General features: G+C 41.7%; 1 protein-coding gene across 1 annotated transcript in view; it reads right to left on the bottom strand.

Annotated features, from left to right (window-relative positions):
• The window catches only part of LOC108707614 (disks large homolog 2), a 659829-nt gene extending 642985 nt beyond the window's left edge, over positions 1 to 16844 (bottom strand). Inside the window, exon 1 of the mRNA XM_041582854.1 lies at positions 16282 to 16844. Within this exon, the coding sequence (XP_041438788.1) occupies positions 16282 to 16311 (30 nt within the window). The 5' untranslated portion in view covers positions 16312 to 16844. The remainder of the gene's footprint in view (positions 1 to 16281) is intronic.
• Positions 16845 to 17274: the final 430 nt, after the last annotated feature.

Here is a 17274-nt window from a genome sequence, read left to right as displayed (position 1 = left end):
GGTGTCACAAGATTCGGACGGCCAGGGTGTGCGAGGTGACTCCTCTTTTCTTCCAATAGGGACAGTATGGACAACCCAAGCCAAGGTGAAGAAATTCCTACCCGGAAAGGTCAGAGGGGGCACTGTTGTGTCAAGCTGGTTGAAGGAGGAAGGTGGCAAAGAGAAATTCCTAGCTGGGGCGAAGTGGAGGGTCATAGGTCGTACGACGGACTACTTGACCAGTAGGTTGTGCAACAGAAATGCCTTGGCTGGGTCTCGTGTTGTGTGGGGTGGTACTTAGTACCTTTAAATCTGGTAGAAGGACCATTTGGACCAAGCTGTGTTAAGACGGAGAGGGAGTAACACTGTGCCTTTAAATTTAGAAGGGGACCTTACACACAGACTACTAATCCTTCCTGGCCTCCTTGTTGGGGCATCTAGCTGATCTACTAACTACCCTAAACCTACCTCTCAATCCCCAAAATAGGAAAATAGGGATCATCCCCTTAGCTAAATATTAAACTGCCAGTGAAATATTTTATTTCCAGGAACAGGAAACAACTCTCCTTCCAAACTGAAAATAAAGACCAGCTCTGAGTTGTCCAAAAACCCCCGAGAGGATACATGAAATAAAGGTTGGCAAAACTTTTATCCCCACACACTTGTCTGTGTGGGGATCCACAATGTGTAAAGCCCAGGTTATCATGCCTTTATTAGATTCCCCTAAAAAAATTAACATATGTTTTCCTTTTCGATTCAGGGTAATAAATACAACAGCAACAGAGTATTTGTTCCATATATCTGAGATTAGGAATGTCACTGGATAAAAGACATAAATCACAATGTTCTTCCCCATCAAATTTATTCACAGATCAAAGTGGTTTATTTCCTTCCCTTGTGCTACCAGAGACCAAAAATACATTTAAGAGGCTTAATTCTTGGCCAAATTTGCAATTAACTATAAGAGGAAAGAGACAATTACCATAATTCTAAAGAAAAAAGAAAGTAAGCCCTGACAGTATATAATTAGGACTGTTTTACATGCAACGCACATCAGCTAGTGATGTATATGGTGATGTCTCTCCCAAAAAACAAACATTCTATTCCCATGAAATACTTACCAACGTCTCGCTAAAGACACATGAGATTTATATAATAGGAATGAGTTTTCTTTTTCTTACAATGAATGAGTTGTTTTATCTCGGTCATGAATTTCAGGTTATAATTCACTTTTAGTTTGATATAGACCATAATTGTTCATCTGGAGACCAGTGAATAAAATGTGGCTCCCCAAGAGATTTTTACAGCCTTTAGTCTGCCCAAAGTTTCCAGTGACTGTTTTTTAAGGAGAACTAAACCCCTTGAACCAAAAAAGCCCCCCATAACTGCCTGGTGTTGCCCTTCTCTTACTCCCCGTGATGTGCATTAGTAAAAAAAACATTAAAAAAATCTAGGGATGCACCGAATCCAGGATTCGGTTCGGGATTTTTCAGGCCGAACCGAATCCGAATCCAAATTTGCATATGCATATTAGGGGCGGGGAGGGAAATTGCGTGACTTTTTGACACAAAACTAGGAAGTAAAAAATATTTCCCCTTCCCACCCCCAATTCGCATATGCAAATTAGGATTCGGATTCGGTTCGGTATTCAGCCAATCTTTCGAGAAGAATTCGGGGGGTTCGGCCGAATCCAAAATAGTGGATTCGGTGCATCCCTAAAAAAATCTGACCCTAAAATGCAGAGCAGAGTGCAGCGGAGCTCCGGGGCGACATCTTCATTGCATTAATTCAGGGCTTAACACCAACACAAAGCTTGCGGGAGCAGGTGCAGTTGGGCCAAGTCTGGAATCGGCGTCAACTGCGCATGCGCAAATCGGTGTTGAGTCCCGAAAGAATATGAAGAGGTGGAAAATGGCGCCCTGGAGCTCCTCTGTGCTGACTGTCCCTTTCTGTTCTCTGTACTGCGGAGTGACCTAACTGGAAGCCCAAACCACAAAAAAATATTTGTAGGGGCTTGGCATGAACGGTGCAGACTGAAGGCACCTCACTCTGCTGACTCCTGTCCACCACCACTATTTTGCAACTGACTGCTATGTTTAATATAGGAGAGGGTCTGAGAAGAGAGAACTACAATACAGCAGACTCTGCTCTCCACCCTATGAACATGGGATCTGCTGTATTATTTAGTTATGCCACTGACTGCTGGTCTTCAATACATGTACCACTGAAAATATTTTGCTTTCCTCCAGCCAAGCTTCTAATTGTTGGAAATGGATTTTTTATTATATCCATGTAGTTATGATGAGCAGGGCATCTGTTGTCCTTTTGGTAAGATTGACTAACCCCACTCCTTGGTGTAGCACGGGACTGTTCTTATGCACTAGCCCTGACTATCTTACACCCCTTGGGTGAATGGAGGGGAAATTAAGAAACTGGTGGTAACTGAGGCTATGAAAGTCAACAAAAAGAAAGGGGTACAGCCGACGCTACAAAACACTCTACATATAGCATTTATTGGACATCAACCAAAACAAGAAACAGTGGTACCAGTTTGGAACAGATAAACAACATGAAAAGCTTTCGTAAGGGACAGTATTATTCAATTGATAAAAAAAGACATCCCCCATCTTATATGATAAAGCTGAGTGAGATACTCTTGGTGCGTCCAGAAATAACACTGATTACTCAGGAGTTAACAAGATGCAGTTTTTCCCCTAATTGTTGTCAAATGCAAAAATAGTTGCCAAAAATATTTCCTGAGCCAAAAATATACAAGCAAATGCATGAAATACAATACATTCCAGATTTAAAATTGTCTGCCAGCAAATGCTGATTGAAAATATGAGAACCCTATGAAGTCGGGTTCCAGGACAGGGAGGCTGGGCAACCATCCGAAGAGGAAAGTAAAGATATATCAGGAATTTCCAGAATGTAGCTCTCCAACAATCGCTGTAATTGGGTTTCCATGATAAAATGCAGTATATACGATTAGTATTACGTTTTATTCATAAAGCACCAACACATTTACAGAAATTGTTCATCATTTTCATCAGTCCTTGCCCCAGTGATGCTGAAGAGTGGAGGTACACAGGCACCCTACCCATCTCCTAACTTGTGTGTCATTCAGATGCAGAGGATGCAAGAGGCATCCCTTAGTATTCTGCATTTCTTCCTGATATATCTTTACTAATATGACCCTAATATATATGACACATACTGTCAGCAAGGGTCTTGGCTGGCCAATGGGTATAGGTTGAGTGTTAGGGTCCAATACAAATGCCATGCAGCCATAATTTTCTTTCTTAAAACCAAAAGCTGGATTAAAGCATGTCAATGGTTAGTATCATCAATAAAACCAGGAATAGGGAAGAATAGTGTATTAATGTCACCTTCCAGGCAGCTCTACCTTCCAGGCAGATAAGAAACAAGCCACACCCTCCTCCTAAGCTAACCACACCTCCCCAAGCTGATTGGCCAGTACACTCTAGCATTGCTTTCAATGAAGTTGCCAGATATGGAGCCTTTAGCTATAGCCTCATGGGTGCTCAACACTTGCTCTCCTATTAGCTGCTGGACCTTAAGCCTTAAAAGTCCTTTCCCTGTTCAATGACTAGATGTTTTGTTATTATGTTTGAGATCTATCCCACCATTCAGTGCTGTGTTATTATACTCCGTATTCGGGTGAGAAGGTAATAGATAAACTCATCCTCAGCAGATAAATAGCTTTCAACTTGTTGTAAGACAAAGTAAAGAATTATGGGTTTAGTTTTATGTAAACACTGTAATTTATCAAACTGAAGACTACACTCATAATGCCTCTGAGCTCGTTAATGTATGTTGTTCGGCATAATGTATTCCTTTATCAAGCACGTTAGCTTCATAAACACGTTGCATTAGGGAGCCTTTGTCCTAGATTCTTTTCTTCTGGCTTCTTCTTTCTATCCTGATGGGTGCCGAGCATCTCATTAAAGTTTTAATGGCCAAACTGCTGGTATATTTTCTTTCATTTTAGTATAGATCTATGCTGGACTGATCACCATAAGCAGGCACATGTAGAATTACACTGCCAGTCTTTTTTGGTGGAATTCCAGTCAATTTCCTCATACAATTTCAACATGCAGTTTAACAATATGTATAAATGAATTTAAGTGTGTGTGACTTATAATATATTATTCTAAACAACATAAATAGTATTATGGACTTACACTGGAACACCATCAAGAAACAGGGAAGAACTCAGATAGCAAAAGCTCGGGTAGACTTAAGTTGGGCAAACAAAAGCTGCTGACTCAACCCTACCAAACCAAGCTGGCAGCTCCATGTATGAGGCCATTGGCAAGATCCGACCAACTGATATTTGGCTGAAAATCTCATAGATGAAGGACTGCGTTGCCCTGTTATATGATCTGATCGTTGTCACATGGGTGAATGATAATTTCAGAATGATTCAGACCAGCATGTGGGTGGTCAAATCAAGCAGAGATCTCTTCTTTGGAACCTCGTGAAATGAATGGATATCGACATATATGGTCAGCTTTTGATCAAGAACAAGATCAGATGACAAGTACATGAAGGTACATAAAGGTCCATAAATATTCTCCCTAATAGAAGACTGACACCATCAGATATCAAGGCTGTAAATGAGTGCAAATGTAACAAAGTTTCCACTTCAACAAAATGGGTCATGTAGCACTTGAAACCTTTGTTAACATAACAAAAAAGGATTAAGAAGGCTTGGGCTAAGAAACACAAGAACTAGACTCCAGAAAAATGGAAAACCCTACTGACTAGTGCATCCAAGTTTAACATTTTGGGTCATCACGAAGAGTTTTTGAGAATACTTAACATAGAAGATGTAGTATTATGGGTTGGGGTGGATTGCTGGTTTTAAAGTTGGGGACATGTATAGAGTGACTACTGGTGCTACTTCTGTACCACCACTACAAGTGATACTTCAGTATTATTCAGTGCCACGCCATACTCTCTATTTGGAGACTTACTGAACAACCCTTTGTGATGCCATAAAATAGTGTTCCTAAAGATACTTCCAAAAACTATTTGAAGAAGGAGGAAAGTTGAATGTTATCCCCTCAACCCCACAGAGCTGATGAATTGGATAGAAACGTCAAGGCTAAGGCCAAAATCAAACAGAGAGTTGGCTTCACTTTTCTCCGCCTGTGTTTTGTAGACAGATGGAGAGAAATGGATAAGCCCCCTTTGCTCCACCCTGTGGAGCTGCAGCTACACAGAGCGGAGATTGCCCCTGAAAATTTTGCCCCTGAATTTTTTGGCTGATCTCCACGCTGGTGGAAAGCAGTAGAGCCAATGCTTTTTGTAACTTTGGTCTAAGCAGCTAAATAGGGTAGATCATTTAAGGGCACTTCTTCTGCAGTGTCAGTTGAGCCTTTAGACAATCACCTTGAGTCTTTATTATCAGTCTTAGGGGGCCCTGCCAGGGCTTGTAAGAAAATTATAACAACAGGGCTGTGTTTAACATGACATGGTCTGGGACCAAAGCCTCCACAGATATACACTATATTACTACACGATGTTGCTTTTACCTGGCACCAGCACAACTGAGCAGGAAAATGGAAGTGCATAGTAGCCCTTTCAAAATGAAGAATGGAGGAATTATTAGCCGCCTTCTCAAAGGCAACAGAAATACAATACAGAACTTGAAAGAAATTTATAATGGAACTGACAAAACGTGACCAAAGGTTCTCCTTTTTTATACGTATCCTTGTTGGGTTTTTTTTTCATTTAAACTGTTTACAATGGACAATCTTGTGAAAGGAAGGCGTTTTCATTCTAAAAATCTAAATGTGATTGCCACGGTGACTCTCAGAAGTTCGGTGGCACTTAGTATAAAATAAAGTACATTCCAGCAGAGAAAATGTATTGGATAAAAATGTCCTATACTATATTGATATGAGCACAGAAGATCTCCTCTCTCTGTAGAGCTGTCTATCTACCCAGATGAATAATACAAAACAACAAACAGGAGCACAGGGAACATTATTAAAGATAAAAAAAGGTGGTCCACAAGGGCAAAAAACAGTATAAAAAAATATTTATTGTGGATCACATTAAAAAAACAATATCTCCAATGGCCCTACGCATTTCATGCCTTTCAGGGAATGTAGTTATGACTAATTCTTTGGAGTCTTAAACTTGGAGAAGCAAGTTGCAGGTAAAAATTCATAATAAAATACAGGACTGGATAGAACAAGGATGACTTTGACGCAGTTGGCCAGAACCGAAATATATGGACAAACAATCCCTGATTTGTTTAAAGGGCAAGAAATTTTTTTAAGAACAAATGCTTAACTATAGCCAGGTACATAGAACTCTGATTCACACCCGCATTGGGCCCTTACTCTATAATTTAAATGTTTAGTGGTGAGCACAGCTTTCCCTTTTATAACCCCCATAATCCCACTAAAAGCAAAAAATATGAAGGTATCTAACCCTTTGTTGAAGCAATCTTCAATATATGACAGGACCACGGGTAGTAATTCTTTCTTCTTCACTGTTCCTACAGAATGACTATAATTTAAGTAAAAACAAGAGTCCCACAAAAAATGATTTTACTCCGAAGCTGGTTGAAGAAGTCTTCCTCCAGAACCCTTACATCGTTGCCATCGAAGACAAACACGTTTTATTATTCCACACATGGAGACACAGCCCATAGTGGACTTGGGTGGTGGACTTAATTGTAAGCTTTATACTGCTTTTATGCAATAAAATACAATTTTATCTATGATGTTCCCCAATCCCCACCTCTTTCCCTCTTTTTTATTGTATATATGGTGGAGGTACAAGAAGATACTGAGCAGGGATCTATAGTAATAGATGAAAAGCCTGAAATATATCTCAGTTTGTAAGAGCCCTAAATCTTTAAAGATTGTGAGACTTATACTTACAGTATATTTTTTATCTTTTACTTTTCTCTTTACATTCTTTCCCTTTTTCCCTTTTTTTTTTATTCTTCTCTGTACATTAAGTGCTGGTTGGTCTTGCAATTGTGTAAAACTATGTATCTCCAAATTGTTTACTCAGGACCTTCCACTCCAATCAGGACCTGGCTGATCCCCAAACCATATATCTGTTGTTTTGGCCTCATACAGGGACCAATAAGCTGGCAACTCAGTCTGGATTGCCCAAGTTGCTAGCCAATATATGCCCAAAGTTATAGAACAGCACTTCCTCCATCTAGGGCCTTATCCTCTCTATAAGCTTAATGTAGAGAAGCTTTAGCCTTTTTATATCCAAATAGTCCTGGACAAAGAACTATTTTTGGAGATAATTTTGGGCTGTGAATCCTTTGGCCATTGTCACAAGAGGTTGACATCGGAGGCACAGTCTGCACATCAGGCACAAAATAAAGGCTTTCAAGATCACAGTGAGATCTATTCTCAGATCCACTCATGTCAGGCGCAGCCCACCAGGCCCACAGCTGTATTATTTTAACAAGCGCCAGTCAGAGGCTTATATCATCCGAGTTGGGAGAGTGAATGCAGCTCTTTAATATTTTATCAGATGTCTGTCACTGGATTAGTAGATATTATATAAATAATACTTTTGCTGCTAGATCTCTTAAAAGCCAATCTGCTATCCTCCCCATTTTAAGCATTGTATTGGAAAAGAAACTATGATTTACTGTATGAGGTTAACCCTTTCTCCTTCGGAATTCAAAGCAAAATTGTTCTGTCCAATCCATATTTTTTTTTTATCTTTTATACATTTCAAACAAACCATACCATAGAATTAAGCAATACTTTTAATGAGTGGAACATGCCCTAAAATGAACGGCATTTCTGCTGAAATCAATGGCATTGGCACAGAGGCTCTAGACATCATTTATATCAGCCCAATCAGCTTTCTTATATACACTGCCAATCTACATCTGCCAATCCCTTATCCATGTGCCAAGAATGGACATCACTATAGAGGAAGCAGAACCCGCGGGCGGGCAGAGAGGGTTGGCAGCTCTCTGGATTTCACCCGGACAGCCCGGTTATAAAAATCGCTGTCTGGGTTAAAAGTGCCTGTCCGGATTTCCAAATAAGGAAATCCAGAGAGGACATTGATCGCTGATCTCCACAGCACCAGCCCTGCCCCCAATGTAATCAGCCCAAACAGCACTGGCCCACCCCCCCTCTCCATTACTGGCCCGCCCCCTAACATCATCGGCCCTGCCAACTGCCAGCAGGGCCGGAAGTAGTGGTAGGCAGAGTAGGCACGTGCCTAATGTGCAAAGCTGGGGGGGCACCAGGCACGTACCTTACCTGCTGTCTACCCCTAGTCCGGTTCCCTCTCTCTGAGCCGATTTGTGCTTCGGTGCACGCGAGCATCAATTTGTGCATAAACACGAGTGGATCAATACGCGTATGTGTGCTCCCAAATGGCACAGCAACCGACAATGTTGCTTAGGGTGCCTGGCCCGTCTCGCCTGTCGGTTTCCTGAAACTCAAAAGGTGGCAACCCGGGGGGGCGGGAACAGAGGGGCCCAGACTGTGGGGTCTGCTTCTTCTATAGATGTAAAGAAAACCCCCACCCCTAACCACTTTCTTGCCTGCGGTCAGGGCCGGATTTACATAGCAGGCACCCCTGGGCCCACTGGCGTTTGTCACTCCTGTTCCCTCCCCAATATTCGTGTAAATGGGGATTGGCGGACAGGGAATTAAAAACATTATTGTATCTCCTGCACATCCCCAGTGTTTTTTAACCAATGTGGGTGTAGTTGGGCAGCATGCCACCCCCTAAAATCCTGCCACCCTAGGCCTGGACCTTGGTGGCCTTTCCACAAATCCAGGCCTGCCTGCGGTGGGGAAGAGGGAAATGGGGGGCTGGGAGGCTCCGGCACAGGGCGGGGAGCAGCGGCTGTGGGGCAGGAACTGGGAGGAAGTATGGTTGGGGATCGCAGTGCCCCTTCGGAGGGGCACTGCGAATTTCCCGGGAAACTCGCGAAACGGAGAATTTTCACAGGCGTTTCGCGAATTTATTCGCCGGAGGCGAATCGCGCTAATTCACCGTGATTTCCCGCCTGGCGAATAAATTCGCCCATCACTATATATGACCCCACTTTAGAAGTCACTTTGCATTAACACTATCCTAGCCCTGAAATATACAACCCCACTCAGCTCAGTACATAAGGGGTCATATACTTAAATATAAAGGAACTGCATTTGCTTCAGTATTACTCTTAACCCCTTAGTGCCTCATCACTTGGAGCTCCTGCACACTGTCAGCAGCATCACAATTCCATCAAGGAATAAGAGCAGAGCAGGGAATAGGGGCACAGAGTATAACATACCCTGGTAGTTGGCAGAGCCAAGAGCTGCAGGAAGGGTCCACCAGGATCTTCTCAGATATTCTGTTGAGCCCATCTGACCCTGTCATAATTATAAGCTAAAAGCTTTCCAGTGCATGCATTCATAGCCAGGCAGGCAGTCAAAAGATATATTACCATAATAATCACTCTCTGTCTATGTATCTAATAATACAAAAGGTGTTGGGTGGTATAACCTCTCATGGCTTCATAGGCTTCTGTTTTGGATTAAGTAAAAAGCAATACAGGGAGATTTAAGTAAAGTGTGAATAAACACAGCACCCAGCGGGATTCTATTCTGTGAAATGTTCCTAATAAGTATAGCAAATAAAAGAATGATGTGAATAAGGCGAGGGTGGTGGGCAATGTTGGCGGAGAAGCAGGGGGTCCTGTGCTTTTTATTATGTATAAATGTTGTCTGAGGGGATCCTACTGTATATCAAATGAGGAAACCTTCAAGATTTTCCCCACAGTTTCTGGGATTAACATGTCTAGATGCTGCATCACCTATCTGTTGTTAAAGAGGGAATAAAGTAACCCCCCTATTATAAATATATATATATTGAGAGAGAGAGAGAGAGAGAGAGAGAGAGAGAGAGAGAGAGAGAGAGAGAGAGAGAGAGAGAGAGAAATATTGGAGTTCCATGACCTTCACCTCTTTTATATGGTCATGGAGCTCTTTGGTGGCCTCTATTATCCTTATATTTTATAATACAAAAATTATATTAATTAACTGGATATGCATGTGTATTATAATCTGTATTATCTCAGGAACATTACAATATCTGAGACCATCCTGTATATTTATGATGGGAGACCCTCCAGAAGTCGATGCTCAACATCCTCATCTAACAACCAGCTCACCTGAGCAACAGCAAAAGCTTCAATTCCTTCATCATGGGAGAGAAATAGGAAAACAGGCAGGAGTTTCCTACAAGACTCAATACCTCTCTTTTCAGTAAATAAATATAAATCGGGTGTAAAAAAGACAAAGTCCATGAAGTCCAACCCCTCCAAATGAAAACCCAGCCCCCATACACACACCCCTCCCTACTGTCACATAAATGATATATACCCATATCTATACTAACTATAGAGTTTAGTATCACAATAGCCTTTGTATTATGTTTGTCCAAGAAATCATCCAAGTCCCTCTTATAGTCATTAACTGAATCATCACCCGGCAGTGCATTCCACAACCTCACTGTCCTCACTTTAAAGAATGACTTACAAAAGACATTCAAGTCACAAGAGAATGAAATTTGTCTCAGATCTTGGATCACCTGTAAAGACAAAGCTCCTGTGAGCTCCATGGTGATATATTATTCCAAATTTGATATATTCATTCAGCTGTAAAGTCGCCTCTTTCAGCAAAACCTTTCTTTTAAACTCATTATGTTCCATTACTGAACAAAAGAATCAACATTGAACTGTAAACATCAAGACTTCTCAGTCCATTACATCCCTTGAAATCCACATTGTCTTCCTATTTTTCCCATCCAGCTTTTGGTTGGAGTATCCTATTTGCACACACTAAGCACCTCTGTGCTGCTTTGTCCTATTGTCACCTCCCTTATGACATATGTCCCCTCTCTTCTGTAACCCTTAGCAGACCTCTCACAGGTCTTCTACCCCCTAACTCATGTTGAAGGCCACTCTCTTGAAATGTGCTTTCTGATATCTTAACACTTTCATCTCCTCTCTTCCTGATAAGCCCATTCAGACCATCTCCTGCTTTCCCTTTACCTAGAGAATCTGTCCTTTAATTCACTGTAAACCCAACCTTTATAAGCATATTCACCCCCTGTACCCCAAAGATGCTCTCAGAATTCTGATCGCCAGTTTAGAAAGTGACAATTGGATCCCTTTCCACTTTTAAATTCAAGTGCCCTTGGTAAATGAATCTATTGGTTGTCTCAGGTCTACCTACAGACCTTGAAATTAAATTCACCTTTAAAGAAGGACAAAAGTTTAAATCCAAAGGGGGTGGCAAATATTAGGCACCCCCCAAGGATTGTAATGACTTACCTGATTACCCGGGTTGGTGCTCCTTTTAGCAGAAAGTGATCTTCTTCCTTCCTTCTTACTTCTTACAGGATGCGCAGTAAAGTTTACAGTTAATACTAGTTAATTCTACTGCACATGTGTTGGCCACTGGATTCTGAAGAAAGACAAAAGGAAGGAAGAGGTTCGCTAGCTCGTAGGTGCTCTGGGATGGTGCATTTTCAGTTAACAGGAGCACAAACCAGGGGTATCAAGCAAGTCATTATAATACATTACAACTGCTGGGGTGCCCTTACATTGGCACCCCCCTTTAGGTTGAGCTTTAATTCTCCTACTTCAGTTTATTCAGCCCTCCAAGCTTGTTGCCTGGGGCTCATCTTGGACTTTGCATTCTCTTGTTTACACCTTTACACTGAATCCCTCAACAAAGTTGCTGTAAATGTCTACTCTCTTGGTTGGCACCCAACTTACTTATTTTTCCTATATGCTGCTGCTACTACTTGCATTCACCTGCTGATACGCATCCCTTCCCCATTTTCTCGTTCATGTAATATGGTCTCCTAATGCTTAAATTCACTGTAGCATAACCTTAGAGGGCAGTTGCAGTTATACTAAAATGGACACAATTGTTGTGAGAATTGATAACATTCATCAGAAGCCCCTCCTGCATATCTGTATAGTTGTGTGTGGAACTGATTGGTCCATCCCATGTCCAATTCCAAATCCATCACAAGTGTGCCTATTGACAAAGGGGAACTATGGAGCTACAAAGAGTCATTTAAAGGCACAAGTGCAGTGCTCATAGGGCAAATTTGGATGTAGGTTCCCTAGTTTTTACCCACAAGTCAGCATTTCCCTCAAATGAAATTGACCCTGCAAGGGCAAAATGAGCGTGACTTAATTGTGCTTTCTGCTGGAAATTGCATTATTTTCTATTCTCTGTATCAAAATTATATCTGCTCATGATTCTTTAGGCACAAGTACATTTCTTCTGTTGACACTGGATGATTGTCTAATGTGGGAACCCTAGAGCTACAACCACCTTTGATGTGGTCAGTGTCGGGGTTCCCCAATGTTAATAGATGCTCTTGCAACTGAATGATGAACAGATGATGGGCCCACCAGTGGCAAGCGCAACTATGAGGAACTGCAAGGAGTAGCTTCAGATGCATGGAGTTGATTCATTCAATGACTCCATCTTTTTCCAGTGACCCCTTCCACCACCTGGAAGGTGGCCATAACACCAGGATTACTACTGAGGACAGGGTCAATAGACACAACAGACTTGCATCTAAACAATTGGCCAGAGACACCATTTAGAACAGTCTTTCAAATTTCTACTACTAAACGTTCCATGAATGCCGTCACTTGCGTGATTAACCACACTTTTGCAGTTCCTTTGGCCTTGGCTTACTTCTTATTTTTGATTTCTGATTGGCCAAAGACACCATTACGGTGCTAACCAAACAATAAATACTTTAAATGTTCAAGTCAAGTCAAATAAATCAGGATAGGTTGTCCGTTGTGCACCATAACTACTCACTCAGACTTCCCTGTTTATTCAAAGGACAATAAATGGACCCTAAACCCTAAGTATAAATGATGTATAATTTCCCTTTCAGTTGTTTACTCTTCACATTCCCTATAAATACCTGTATCGTGTCGCTTTCTTCAATAACCGAGCACCACTGTACAATTTCTATATAAAATATAATTACCGTTAATTGCTTTTGAAAGAGAACACGGAACGGCAATAAGATAAATTTAGCCCCGTACACTTTGCGGCAGCATGAAAAAATAAAAGGGAGTGTGTGAATTCAGTTGAAAAAACAATATATACACCTACAACTGGACTAAAATACGCACATATGGAGATATTTTCAGCTCTGCTTGACACATGCCAGAAATGATACAAGGGATGATGGAAAAAAGAACATCTCAGTGTGCGGTTCTCCTACCTTGAGTTTCTTGGTGCTGGACCCCTCTCCATTCAAATTATCCAGGCCACTGTGACGGTCTATGTTTTGGCACAAGTATCTAAACAGAGTTGTCTCACACCCATATTTTTGGGGAGTAACATAATTTTGGACCTCTCCCCCCAATCTCCCTTAATTATACCACATTCTCCCAAATTTTAAGTATTCCCCCAATTATTTCTTTAGGTTCTCTTTAAATTCCAGCTGTGCATGTGCAGTAAGCATTCAGGTCATCTTTTGAAGAAGGTGTACACGCATGATGTCACTTCCAGGGGCGGATCGGTACCCGTGAGCAGGTCTTAGGAAAATGTTTGGTGTACCACACTAAGCCCCACGAGTACTTCTTGCCATAAGTTGACAGCTCTGTCTTAATTAATTGGATTAATATGCATTCTCCATTGTGACCATTTGATGGTGCAATGACCCCTATACAACTTGGGTGGGACTAACATTGTCAAGGACAGCCTTGGCCTACTATGGGGTCTAGTCTAATCTAGTTACTGTATGTCACATTTTTTTCTCTAAGTGATAAATATATATAAGATCTCCAGCCCCACACCCTAAGCTCCATGGAATGGACAAACCATATAAGAAACAGATAAAAGTGGGTATTGGGCACTCAGAGGAACCACAAAAAAGGCAGAAAATATATATTACAAAGTAAAAAATACTTTTATCAATATCTTCATCTCTCTAGCCTTATGCATTTTGTGTAAAAAACTTTTTAAGATATATTTTCTGCTTGACCTTTTTTTTTTTCATGGTTCCGTTGAGTGCTTAACACAAATGTTTTCCTGTTTCTTATACAGTGACATGATGCCCTACTTCAAAAACTTTTGTCTGGATATCAGTTGACCTTTAATACAGTAGGTATTAGGCCACTAGAGACCAGTGAGTTGAGAAATTAGAAATATATGTATATATAGTGAATAAAGTACCCCCTCTTGTAAATGGGGGGGGGGGATCATAAGATCCCGAGGAGTTGCATGACCATATAAAAGCATGAGGCCGAAGGCCGAGTGTTTTTATACAGGTTATGGAATTCAGAGGTAACTTCTAATACCCTAATATTTTGCAACAGGGGGTACTTTATTTATTATAATAGACAAGTTTCAATGAGTCATGTGACAGAAATGATATCACTAAGCTACGATTATAACCGTTGACATCACTAAGCACCATTTATAAGTATATCATTTACAGGATATTCATGGCTCTTGTATAATATAATAAGAACCCGTCATGAATCGTTGATAGAATCTCAAACAAGTTAATATAAAAGTAAGGAAGAGTTGATGCTGAGTCCACATATTCTTCTTAGGTGAAGAACTTTGACCTTGGTCCCCAGCCTTAAAGAGGTCCTCAGGGAAGAGAAGTCTAAAGGTGTTCACCCAGTGATGGATTACGCCAATTTGGAAGCCTTGGCATGGTAATGATTTGGCAATAATAGCAAAATAGTATCTCCACCAAAAAAAAATACAGACCAAACAGGGTCACTGCAAGAGACGTGCAACATAGAGCAGCAAGGAGGTACAAGATGGCAATAGTAGGACAAGATGCAGATAGTGGGGCAAGATTAAGACCAGGAGAGAAATATGTGGACAGTAAGAAAATATGACAATTGCAATACTTTTAACAAGTGGTACCCAATATGTGGCCCTTCAGTAGTGTGGCTGTCAGAGGGTGCTGTGAGTCGTAAGTTTGAAGGATCAAAGGTTCACATCTGTTTTCCTAAAGGCCTTACCACCACTAGGCTGTGACCAGGTCTCTTACCACTAGGGATGTAGCGAACTGCCGAGTATGTGTTCGCGAACGCCGTTCGCGAACACCGGCAAAAAATGCGAACAGTTCGCGAACTTCGAACATCCGAAAATCGTTCGATTCGAACGATCGAAGGATTTTAATCGTTCGACCATTCGACCATTCGATCGCTAAAATCGAACGATTTTCGTTCGAATCGAACGATCGAAGCCATTCGATCGAATAATTTCTTTCAATCCAATGGCTTCGATCATTCGATTCGAACGACAATCGTTCGATTTTAGCGATCGAATGGTCGAATGGTCGAACGATTTTGACGCGAACGCCTATTGGCGAACGTCGCGCGACGTTCGCGAACTTGCGGCGGACGCGAACAGTCGAAGTTCGCGCGAACTAGTTCGCCGGCGAACAGTTCGCTACATCCCTACTTACCACTCATGGTTAGACCTGCCAGAGCACTAGAGGTTCTTCTACTATTCCCAATCCACCCTGTTTTTTTCGTTCCATAGAAATATATAATGCCTGTAATAATTGTTATTGTTTCCATCATATTGTTGAGAGAGTGGGTTCTAGATATCAGTTTCTTTGGTGGGGCCTAGGAGGCCCAGTCCAACCCTGGGGCCTCCTACAACAAATGTGGCACTAGACCAGAGGATAGCAAACCTTGTGAAAAACCCAACGCTCAATCCACCTGGCAGTTCTCTGCTTGTAATTCGACAACAAATGAGGCTTAACATGCATGATCGATCCCCTCCAAAATTGCACCCCACTTATGATCTCTCTTTTCTAACTTTGCCCTGCCCCCTTTCTAGAACAACACAGTGGCCCAAAGTCAGTTAAATTATTTGCCTAAATGAATGAACTCACTACAATAATGCCCCATATCTTGATTTCACCGCAGAAGGATAAAAAAGTTCATTTTCACTGATATATCCACAGTCATCGAACGTTGGAAAAAATATGAGAACAATATTCCTTACACAAATTAGTGTGAGGTTAGTCTGTACTCAGCCCATTCTGCTGATGGAGAATTCTCTACTATGAATAATGGCTTTCCCCCAGGCGGAAACAAAACACTCATTCACCGATTTGCTTTCCTAATTGAACTCTTTTATTCCCGTTAACATCAACTCACCACCGAAACCTGCTGCTTTCCATTCCCAGCTGCTCGGAGACAAAAAAAAACCCCCAATAGAACAAAAGCAGCACACAAGGATTTTCCCTTCTTACCTTGGTTGTAACGATGCACAGACAATCCATAATGATCCTTTTGGCTGGAGTCAATGCAAATCCTAGAATAAGAAAGCCAAGGCAATTCCAAGGGATGCGACTACAGCCTGGAAAGCAGGAGTCGTTACTGCAGAGCTTTCAACGGTGTCCTGGGCCCCTCGGAACGGATGGATCAGTTTTCCGTTATACTGGCGGAGAAGCTGCCACAGGTATCTGGGAAATCTCTGCCAGAAAAAACTTCCAGGTGAAGACGAAGACGTGATTCCTGCATGACTCCCAAGGAGGCTTTCCTCCCTCACTGCCAGCTCACATTAAATGACAGTCAGTGGAGTGTGCAGAGGAGATTATGAAGATATCAGAGTTGTAGCCATGCTTTCAAGCACACGGAACTGCTTCATCATGACTACACGCTGGGGCTGCCAAGTTTCTCTCTCTCTCTCTCTCTCTCTCTCTCTCTCTCTCTCTCTCTCTCTCTATCGCTTTCATTTAGCCAAAGCCACCAGGAGTCCCATGGCACTGCCATAACTATTTACCCACAAATTGCTGACTGTCAGCTCAGGGATCTGAAAGTGTCCTGTTTGCCTTTAATACCAACTGGTGTTCATTGCACTGAAACTCTTTGTGCTGGCGACATGTCTAATTTAAAGACGACGTCTGTTTAGTGCTCACACCATCTGGCTGCACGGTGGGGAAAAAAATGGGTCGGGACAAAGACGGGATGGATCTTGTCACACAGATTTGTTAACTTCACAAGCAGCTTATTGGGGGCTAAGCATTTCCAGATATAATGTATTGCTTGCAATGTCTTTGGAACAGGGATACCCCAGCACAGCTGATTGGAAGCTCCCCTGCAGCAGATTAGGGGAAGGACAAATGTAAAATAAGGAAGGAGAAAAAGTTGCTTTCACAAATATGGATCTCTCTTTGTTTTTACAGAGTCAACATATTCCATAGTTCTTAACAAAGCTTACAATCTAAGGTCCCTATCACATT

Source organism: Xenopus laevis, chromosome 2L (assembly GCF_017654675.1).
Source record: "Xenopus laevis strain J_2021 chromosome 2L, Xenopus_laevis_v10.1, whole genome shotgun sequence".
NCBI classification, from domain to species: Eukaryota; Metazoa; Chordata; class Amphibia; order Anura; family Pipidae; genus Xenopus; species Xenopus laevis.
The sequence above is the reverse complement of the archived record's forward strand: the minus strand, read 5'-3'. Positions and strand labels throughout refer to the sequence as shown.